The sequence below is a fragment of the Rhagoletis zephyria genome, unplaced genomic scaffold (genome assembly GCF_001687245.7).
Source record: "Rhagoletis zephyria isolate East Lansing unplaced genomic scaffold, Rhagoletis_zephyria_1.1 Rzeph_scaffold_07703, whole genome shotgun sequence".
Lineage (NCBI taxonomy): Eukaryota > Metazoa > Arthropoda > Insecta > Diptera > Tephritidae > Rhagoletis > Rhagoletis zephyria.
The window spans coordinates 18579-30031 of NW_016164785.1; the positions used below are offsets into that span (position 1 = coordinate 18579).

General features: G+C 34.9%; 1 protein-coding gene across 1 annotated transcript in view; it reads left to right on the plus strand.

Moving 5' to 3' along the window:
- Positions 1-11449, plus strand: part of LOC108374425 (nucleolysin TIA-1-like) — a gene marked incomplete at both ends in the record, with an annotated part of 21475 nt that extends 10026 nt beyond the window's left edge. The window contains 2 exons of the mRNA XM_017630408.1: positions 10883-11072; positions 11392-11449. Coding sequence (XP_017485897.1) covers positions 10883-11072; positions 11392-11449 — 248 coding nt within the window. The remainder of the gene's footprint in view (positions 1-10882; positions 11073-11391) is intronic.
- Between the last annotated feature and the right edge of the window lie 4 nt (positions 11450-11453).

The following is an 11453-nucleotide window of genomic DNA, read 5'->3' on the forward strand; positions in this document are numbered from 1 at the left end:
AAGTTATAATACCCTTGTGCACAAGTGCGCTCGGGTATAAAAATGAAAGTAGTAGATTATTCTAGTATAATATAATATATCTTAGACAGTGGCGTCAACAATGGTTGCTTTGTTTAATTTTTGGATTGTTTTAATCAAAACTATCAATAGTGTCTACATTTTCGAGAGTATCGATACTATCGATGGCTGTGACTATCGACTACCGATGGGCACGACCAAAAGTAATATTTTAAAGTATCGAAAAATTATTTTATAATTTTTGTCCCTTAACTAAACTAATTCTCCAAAGTAAAAAAAGAGTTTTCCCTTTTAGATATCAGCTGTTAAAGTTGATATTTCTACAAAAAGTTCACATATTTTTTTTTTTCGTAGTCTGTATTCTTGTAGTTCGAATTGCAATAAGTCTTTGAGTGATAAAGGTACTTCAAAAAAGATAATGCATATGAATAACGAGGGTAATATTTGTGTGATTAAGAAAAAAGAAAAGTACCATATAGTATGCTAAATAAAATAAAATTAGTTTTCGAAAAAAATTTTCAATTTGCAGTTTTTTGGCTGGAAATAATGTTACAATTTCTTGTACTTTTTGAATAATCGGCTTTTTTCTTAGGAAACTTCTACAGGTATTTTGCCGTGCTTTTCGATATTTGATTAGCTAAGATTAAAACAAAACACCGTTTTAAACTTTTTGTTGCAAAATATTATTAAAGGGGAGCTTCCAGAAGACTATCGCACCTACTTAAAGGAAATAGCAAGAATGATATGTTATGCAAGAGCATAGGTGAAAAATGCATTTTTGATTTTTTGTTGTTAACTTGTACGATTCGTTATACTTTTTTTTAATTTTATGCCTAATCTCGTTATTAGCAGTGATGGGTTTACACTTAGATATTTACCGAACGCTGGTTATTTACCCATTAAGTGATACTCAGTGAATAAAATTTGCATCTAAAACTCTAAAATTTTCATGAAGCTTATGTTTAAGAGGGAGTTCATACAAACAGCCGAGTGGCGCCGAGTAAAGCAAGGCGGAACAAAGCAAAGCAGCTGGTTTTCACACTGCACGAAGCGAAGCGGAGCTTTTCTCACAGACACTGATGCAAAGATAACACAAAACTTACCGTCAATTCAAAGATTCGTTGTAAAATTCGTTTCTATTTGAACATTTTGATATCTCGTTTGCAGCAGCGTTATGAAACATAAAAATGAAATAGTAAAATTCAAAATCAAAAACTGCTTTGCTTTCAGCTCCAAAACGCTTATGAAAAAGCTTTCTGTATGAACAGTTTCATATAGCTACGGAAATTTGAAAGCTTCACTCAGCTCGGATCGGATTCTATGTGAACGTACCCTAATTAAGTAGACGAGTCAGAATAGTCGGTACATTTGTAAAATATAGCCAGAAGATATCAAAAGTAAAATTGAACCTGAGTTACAACTTCGATGTTGAATGATGCCGAAAAAATAGAGCGTACAATAATATTTGATACCTGTTTCAAAAAAACCATAAAACCGATACATTAAGCTGCAAATTTGTTAGACAAGGAAGTAAGCTTGGTTGGTTTATAGAGAAAGACTGATTAGAATTCGGTCAAGAAATTACGCAGAAACTGAACACTAACGTAATGCCAGATTTTGCCAAATATCTTGGATATATCTGCAGTACCGTGGTGGAAAGGAATTTGTGGTAGTACTCAATTAAATAATTTAGCTGGCAGAATCCTGACATGTCCATGCACTTCCGCTATTCAGTAGCTTCATTCACTCAAAAAACAAATCAACCGATTGTCAACAGAAAGAGCAGGAAAAATAACGAATACATATATTATGCAACTGAAGTTTGTTTTATTAAAATAGTTTACCACATTCAGCAGAAAGCACGCAGTCAGCTCAGTTCGAAAATGAACTTCGTAGTTCACAAGAAGGAGCTGAGGATGCCAAACTTTCCACTTCGACAGTAATCGTAACCCTACTTGTTTTTTGTTCCGAATCCGATAACCCCAAATTGGACCCGCATTTTGAATTTAAAAAATCTGACATCGCCACCTCGAAAACCCCAGTTACAGCTTTTGGTGTAAGGGCAACACTTTTTTTTGAATCTAAAAAATCTGACGTCATATTCGAAATACAAACACCAAGTTTCAAATCAATTTGTTTACTTCTCGGCTTTTGGCCAGCAAATAGTAAGCGCCAGATCATAGTGCTGTGGGAAAAACATGTTTCTACTAAAAATCCAATCAATTGGTGATCATGGCTCTATGAAGATCGCCTCTGACGGTAACTTTTTGGTGGTTTGAATTTTTAAAAGAGTAAAGACCAACGATTTCAATGGCACATAACGCACGCCAAAGAATGAATTTCTTGTGAATTTATCCTAACAGAAAATTTGGAAAATTTGCTAACTGACATATCCATTGAGCCAAAAATGTGCCTCTTCTCTGAACAGAATGTTGCTATATATATAACACTTTCTTAAAATTTTCCAGCATTTTTCTGGCGTTAGTCTATTCATGATAAAAAACCAAACTGAGCCCAATTGATAATGACGTTGCCAAATCTGGACAATTTGTGTGTCACTTAATGGTTATTGAATAATTAAAGAAATCCTTGATTTGCAAATAATTCATACATCCGAAGCTTGGGTGTCGATAAATTTTGATATTTTGAAATTTGATAATAAAGAGACAATCGGCTTTAGTTTGCTGTAACTTTGGTCTCCTAAGTTATATCGAGATTCTAATATGACTTAACTAACAATTTAAATAGCAAAACCCCCGACACTTACTGGATATACCAGTTTATAAGTTAATATATCGAGCTACAAAATTCTCGTGCATTAAATTTATTTTCTTTTACGATTTCAAAAACTCTATCAGCTTTTAAAATAAATGCAGTACTCGCTCCAAAGCACTCTATTTTATACATATGTACGAGTATATATGTATAGGAAGTACCTGCACACTAAGAGCATACCACGTACCAATGCATTTACAAATATTCATATTTAATTGGCTCTTCGTTCATAAGCCGTAAAGGAGTATTAAATGTAAGCAAAGCTAATGCAGCTGAGCAGAGATGAGCGCACCTGGCAAGCGAAGCGGGAGAAAAACGTCAACTAAATATTTCGATTTACGAGCATTGTCCGGCAATACAATACGACAGCAAGAGTCAAGCAAATATTGCAACAACAACACATTGCGCCAATTGTGCAAAGTGCAGAGTGAGTGAGGGAGTGAGTGAGGGAGTGAGTGAGTACACTTAACTGCAACACCGCCAACTGCAAGCTTATGCATAGCTACGGTGACCATCCGTTCTGTATTATATGGGACAGTCCTCTTTTTTGACCCATTGTCCTGGTAATTTATTTATTTTATGCGGGACGCCAAATGTTCTGTATTTCTTTGAATGTCCTGTATTTGTTCCGCATTCGGTGTTCCGACGCCTTAATAGCTCGTTAAAATGTCATGCCTTTAAGTGATGTTGTTCATATACCAATATCGTAATTTTCTTTATAAACAGTTATAATTTTCTCATCTGAATGCCTGTGATTCGAATCGAGGAATACATACAGTGGCCAAAATAGAAATTAGGACTCGACATTATTTAATGTTTATTGTTTATTTTATGAAAGTAAAGCTCTTTTCCTAACGAAAACCATATAATATCAAATTTCAAACTTTGTGCAAAAAACTATAAAAATGAATTCTGCAATGTTTCGCCAAAATTTCAAACTTTCTAATTAGAGTATTTAGAAAAAATTGTTGTTTGAAGTTTTGTAACTCATTAAAATTGCGAGTGAAAATTGCTGGTCATTTGCATCTTCAAAAAAAAAAAGGTCGAACATACTTACTTTGTATGGAAAAAATGCGTAACACCGTCAACAAAAAAAAAAAAAAATGCCAAAAATTAGTGGTAAGCCTTATCGACATAAAACTGCACTGTTTTATACTAAAGTTAAACAATTTTTTAACAAATTTGACGAGGTAAAAATCTCGTGGAAATTATTCTACAAATTTGTGGTGTTACTATAAGGATACTCTTTCAGGGAAAACTGTGTGAAAAAAATTTCCAAAATTTTGTTTAGTCCCGTATTTGGCTCTCATAAATATGGTCACCGTGTGCATAGCAGATGATACCAACAATAATAATACGGACTGTACATAGTACTCTAATAGCGGCATGAGCAATGCTAGAACGGAGGTTGACCTTCTGCAATCCCAGTTACGAGCACAGGAGCTGCATGATGCAACATAGTTGTAAGCATTAAAATGCTATTATTGAAAGGAAGTTGAATTGAATTTCCGTTCGAATTTATACCGGAAACTATCGTTGCAGCAGCAGGCAACCAACAGCCAGCAGTGAGCTAGGAGCAACTAAAAATAAATGGGGTAAAAGAAAACGCATATACTTACATACATACAGCATAAGAATTAACAAAACAAAAAAATGATATCTGTTCCCTAGCTGGGGACTGCAACGAAAATTGAATTGGCAGTAAAAGTGATGTTGCTTCTAAGTACTTTCATACAGCTGATATTGGATGATACATTTATCGAATAATATTGGTATTGATGTGCTGCTACTTTTAGCACTGCTGCCTTACTGTCCCGTTGGCATTCACAATGATAATAATAATAATAATGACGCTGCTGATAAGCGATATGCAGCAAAAGTGGATAAGTTCGAAATTTATGCAACGGCAGCAGCGCTGTTGGTAGCTATAGCCTTGGGAATTTGCGAATAGCAACAACAATCGTAATGTACTACAACAGCAATAAAACGCGCTTGCCTCATGCCAACGTAAGTAAGTTGCTTACCGGAAATAGCTCTAAAAGTCACCATTAAATATTTACGAGTGTCCTCATTACCCTACGTAAGTGGCACGCGTCGCATGTTGCTCAGCGTAAAATGGCGCCAAAATCAGCAGGGGCGTAATTCTATCAAAGTATGTACTTGTATGTGCATACATACATACATACATACATATGTATTAATACATACGCAATAACGCGTTTGCTATAGGTATTGGAGGCAACATTGCTTAATGGGGGTGAATATAAATTCTTGCCACGATAAAACTGAGATTATTGTACATGTTTATGTTCACTTAGATACGTGAATTTTTAACTTAAGTAATAAAAATAACTTTTCTGGTATAAAAAAAAAACTTTTCTCAATAGTTAGTTATTTGCAATTAATGATTCCATCATACAGTAAAGTACTGCAAAATTCAACATTTTCTGTAAAAATGTCATTTTCAAAAATTTCATGCATTGCTATGTCATGTTAACTCAATCTACATAGGTGCTATGCCATGTCATTCCATCAACACCAACAACAAAAATAACAGTCGTCGCTTGAGCTCATCTACTCTTTTGCCAGAGTGCCAGGCCGTAGCAGGCTCGCTGCACTAAAGTCTGTACCAGGCCCGCGGGTATAAGTTAGTTGCTATTATTGTGATTATATGTATTTTGAAACTTTAATTACATGCAAATATGCAAAAGCACCAAAGGTGAGTAGCGTTTGCAGCCGAACAGGCGCAAAATAATGTGAACCTGTTTGGATTTTTCTATAAAAATCTAAAATTTTCTAAAAGTGTTGCCATCAAAGTGAGACAGAAAACAAAGTTACCAAGTGTAAATTAGGACACCATGTTGTCAGTGCGGCGCAAAATAAAAATAAAAATAAAAATAATAAAAAACACCACATCAACAGCTCACAGCTAACAAAAAGTGTCGCAAATATTTTTAATTGTTCTTGTTGTTGTTGTGCGATGTTTTAGTTCAATTATGGTTTTTAGTATGCGGTGAGATGAAGGGCTTGCAGGTAATGGCGCAAATTATTATATGAATATATACACATATACATATGTATGTACTTATAAAGGTGGCAACTGCAACACAATTAGTAAAACAACAACAACAAAAAAACAACAGTCAAGCTTTTTATTGCATACATCCTCTGTACTTTGTGTCCATGCTCCCTCTACTCATGTGCGTATGTGTGTTAATGCATTTGTATTTAACTTTGCGCTACGACAATAGCGTCAAATAAATTTTAGCCTTGTTATGAAGGTATTTTTGTGAAAGCACAGGTATAATTGTTTTTATATTCTTTTTTGTTTTGCCTCTTTGCGCTACACCACGTACATTGGCACTTTACAACTATGAGCGCTTGTCAGGAGATTTCTATGTATGTATGTATGTGCATATACATACATACTGGCAGGCATTAGCACATTGCCACCAGGCTGATTTGGCTGGGGTTGGCGAGGAAATGAGTTATACGAAAAAATTCCTGTTGCATGCTTTGAAGTAATTCCACTCTTAGATATGTATATGCTACCGTTTCTGTCAACATTGTTGTTGTTGTTGTTGTTGTTGTTGTTGCTTTTGCTTTTATTTATGCATGCTTATGTTGTTGCTGCAATGTAATTATTGTACCAACATACCACTAGCGTTTGCCATTACAATGGAACCGGAGACGAAGCAAGGCTCTATGGCACGCTGATTGGGTATACATGAAAGTTTAGCGAAAAATACAGGTGCGGTTCAATACATTTATTGAAAACACTGGAAAATATATCTACATATGTACAAAAATAAAAAGAGGTTATAAATTTAAATTTCGAAGTCTTAAAATGGCATAAATGTGACTCAGACTTTAAGGACTTACGGGTATTTCTACTCTACTCAGAGGAGTAACTTGGGAATCCGGTAGTAAGCTGTTGCCTACAAACCAACCAGACGATTCTTTCAGATCCCACCTAATTGTACACCAACAAACAGCAGCTGGGGACCACAATAAATCTATGGTATAAGAGCCACACCTTGCGCACATCTGTCTCTTTGTCTCACATCAGGCTTATAAAGTGCCAATTACCATACAATTCAAAGTCCACAACTCTAAAACTGGATTTAGCTTTCCCTCAGCTGAATAGCAATAGACATGAGTGACATCCTAATCAAGTTAGGTAAAAAGCAATCCCATAAATGGTTCAACACAAAGACTATCTTAGCCATACTCAAGAAAAATATCAGAATGTAAGTGGACTAATGAAACAAACGACATTACTGGTGCCTCCTACATATATTTATACCATTTATTAATTATGCAATGTTTTCGCTGCAAGGGCTCCGTTCGTGTTGTGTGTTTCTTAGAGGTAGAAAATTATTATACAGGTGTCATTGAAAACCAGTTAATAATCATTGCAGTAGGCGCAGTCAGCCTTCGCCTTGTCACCATGTCCCTCTTGCCCCAGTACCCATGATAATAAAACCGTAATCTTGGCATCAATACCATTTATGATTTTGAGGCAACTAGCAACTGTTTAGCTGAGAACTTATTTTGTGGGACTTCAGGGCCAGTAGAGCTGCCTACTGTCCGACATAATTCCGCTGATATATTTATTTCGAAGTTGTGCCCCTTCTAAGACATTCTCTGCCACAAATTTCTCTTGCATGAATCTCCGCCTGAAAGATGGTGGGCTAGCTACTACTGTTATAGATTTTATGAAGTTCGGCCCAAAAATGTCAGCTCCAGTTTTACCATTTTCAAGCTTAGATCCATCTGTGTACCAAACCTCCTCACTAAGTTTGGTGTATCGGTTCTCTGTATTCCAGTGAGCTCGATCTGCAAAGTGTACCAAAAATCCCCTAGTGGTATATAGGATTCTCATTGCCGGTGTGGTCACCTCTTTTTTTATTATAATAGTTAGGGAAGTATTCCAACCAAGGCGCTGAGTGCATCAGCCGGGCAGGTCCTCATAGCTCACAGTAGTTCGCTTTGTTTTACTTTTTTCCAAAGAAGTTTTGCTTGTTTATAAAAAGAAATATGTCCATCTAACCATGTTATTTCTCTTTTCTGGCCTTAAAACCTTATCACTCTGTACAGTTGCAAGGCCGCCCCTGTCATGCACCCATATATAAAAGCATAACAATACATACAAATGCACTTGCAAATGCCGTGCACCCGTCGTATATGTGTAACAGAATGTTTATAAGTACTACAAAAAAATACAATTCATACATTGAGCAATAAACACGCGATGTTGACATTATTTTTTTAAATAGTGCAAATTTTATTTTAACCTAAAAAGGCTAATTAGTCCGTTTCCGCGCCAGCAACTGAATGCACATTAACATGCACGTAAATACCCTGGTGTGTCTGTACTCGTATATTACTATTCATTAGGGTGGTCCAAAACAAGTACAGTCGGAATTTTTATGCTCTCATCCCCAAGGATTGTTCTATATCGAAAAAATATACTCCAATTTTTTAAATTTTAAATCCAAAACTATTTAGAGGTCGCTCAATGCGCTCAAAGTTTTCCATGTATTTTATATGGGGAAAAACCACTTTTTGTAGAAGTGGTATAGAACTCTTGAAAATCAATATTTTCGGGAAAAGACGTCCGACAACAATACCCAATTGTTTGTTTAACCAATTTTTAATTCTAACGATTTTTTATTTATCCCCCCATTGCATTTTTAGGCACTTTCTGGGTGTTTTGGCGGACCTATAAAATATAGTTACTATGGAAATTTTTTAAAATAATTAATTGGTTATTTTTATTGGGAATCTCCTGAAGAAAAACAAAGTTCTCCGATCGAATTTATTGCTTTCCAAGAATTCCTACCATTTCTACGAAAGGAGTTTTTTCCCCTTATAAAATACCTGGGAAACTTTGAGCGCTTTGAGCGACCTCTAAATAATTTTTGATTTAAAAATAAAAAAATATGTGTATATTTTTTCCGTATAGAATAGAGGTGGGCAGCTTCGACAGAGAATTTTTGCAGTGTGCGTACAATTGATGTCACTATGTGCGTGCGGAAGAGTCGTGCGGTTGAGTGAAGCTTTCGCTGCCTTCTAAAGCAGAACGTGAATGTATACGCGAATATGCCCGCCGGGCAATCATAGAGCATTAAAATTTCGACTTTACTTGTTTTGGACCACCCTAATGAACAAAACTCCGACTTTAATTTTTCAAATGCATTTTTGGACCACTCTACCGTGCATTCTGTTATAGCAATGAATTTTTAATGTTTATTGAAGTTTTATAAAACTTCGAAAATAGGGGTATATTTACTTATGTTTTAAACTTTTATTAAGGACGGAATTACATACTTTTTGTTGGAAGGTTTTTACTAGTACATTGACAAAATATTCAGCTAAAAATATTTATTTCAAGAAATGACTTGGTAACTATAATGTAACTATACATAAATCGTCTTTTGAGAGAATTATGCTCAGTTGATGTAACTACACTCTTTTCTCTTCTCTAAATTATACACACTGAAATATTAAACTATGTCAAATGAAGTAGTGTTAAGGTGTCTTTAGTTTGAAAACAAAGAACTGTTAAAAAAAGTAAGATTGAAATTATTAAATAAGCTAAATTAATTATTAAAATATTGGTATCAATGGAAGTGAGTTCGCAAAGCTTTATTTCTGAACTTTATTTAGGGTGTTGCCACATATTTAAAATCAAATTCAACTTAAATCATCAATTAATTAAAATATGTATAACAACGTCCTACGAAAGATATTCAGAAGGTTCTAGCTCGAAACTATTTTTGAAGAGGGTTGCCACCTGTTTAAAAATTGTACTATATACGCCTGTTATTTGAAAATAAGGGTGTCAAGCGTAAGAAAGTTAAGAAGTATTTAGCTCGAACATTTAAGATGATTATTACGTGTTCATAAAGAATTATTAAAAGATGAATATCAATCTAAATAGGTTTGAAAAGGTTTTATTTCTGAAATGTATTTATGAGGGATGCCACCTGTGTAACCGTTATTAAGGTTGTCACAGAAAAAATATTAAAAAAGGTTTTATTTTGAAAATATTTTGAAAAGTGTTGCCACCTTTTTCAAATGTCGAACTTAGTTAATTTGCACAGAGTATATTAAATGTTAAAATATTGGTATCAAATGAGGGGGTTACCTCTTATTTAAAAATTTTAAATTATTTAAAAAGTTATATGGGTATGAATAGGAATGGGTTTGAAAAGGCTTTATTTTTTAACTCTATTTAGGGGTTTGCCACATGGTTAAAACAACAAGTTCAACTTAATGCTAATAAAAATATGTATCAGAATGCCAGGCGATGAAAATCGAAGAAAGTTTTAGCTAGAAAATGCTTTCGAAGAAGCGTTCCACCTGCTTGAAAAGTTACATTCAAATTATTTAGTAGGTTAAATTAATTATTAAAAGGTGGCTATCAATTGTAATGCGGTTAAAAAGGCTTTATTTGAATCATTTACTTAAGAGTGTTGCCACGTGTTTGGAAGATCAAATTAAACCTGATTCAGCAGTTAATTGAAATATGTAACACATTGTTAGACGAAAGATACTTATTTAAAAAGATTTCAGTTTTGAAAATACTTTTGGAAAATATTTTGTGGAATTGTGTTAACTTATACTCCAGTTTTATGAAAAATTTAAATATCAGTGGCAATCGAAAGAGATTTATAAAAGCTTCAGTCTGAAAATATCTATGATTATGCTCGCCACCTTCTCGAAAAGTCATACCGATCTAACTAAGCATATATATTATACGATAATGCATCTTTTGTGAAGGTCAATGGATTTGCACTGTTCTTTCGAATGTCAAATATGAGAGGTCAAACCTGGCCCCGTGGATGTGTAATAAGGTGTTTTTTCAAGTTAGAACNAGAGTATGTGAGTGAGAAAAATTGCACTCGCATCGCCCATAACTTTGACTAGCATTTGGAATAGTCTGTAGGTTTTTGAAATTAAATTTTGGGCATTTCAACGCCATACGGGTTCACTAGTATTTACATATCATAGCTAACTTAAAAAATGTGTGGACACCAATCTGACATAACCTATACTTTATATCAATATTTTATTTTTGCAGAAAATATCAAACCTTTGACATTCGATGAGGTCTACATTCAAAGCAGCCCCTCCAATTGCACTGTTTACGTTGGAGGTGTCAACAGCGCCTTAACTGCGCTCAGCGAGGATGTCCTACAGAAGACCTTCACACCATACGGATCGATACAAGAGATACGCGTCTTTAAGGATAAGGGCTACGCATTTGTGCGGTTAGTATGAGCAACACTACGCAATCGGCTAAACATTAAAGCCTAACGACAAACAGAGCATACACTCACATTTATATATGTAATTACAATCTGTATACACTGCATAGCAGCATATGTATGTATGCCGTAAGTGTATCTACTATGCTTTGTCCACAGAACATGACTTCTAGGATTTTCTCTCCTTCTCCAGCCAAATCCATTAATTCATTATTTGATTTTGTACTTTACTCTTACATGCGGCCGCCCGATGTTGTTTCTGCTGCTAATGCCGTGCTACCCTGACTACCTTCACCATGTCCACTACTACGCCAACGCGCAGATTTTCGACAAAGGAAGCCGCCACACATGCCATTGTCGGCGTCCATAATACGGAAATCAATG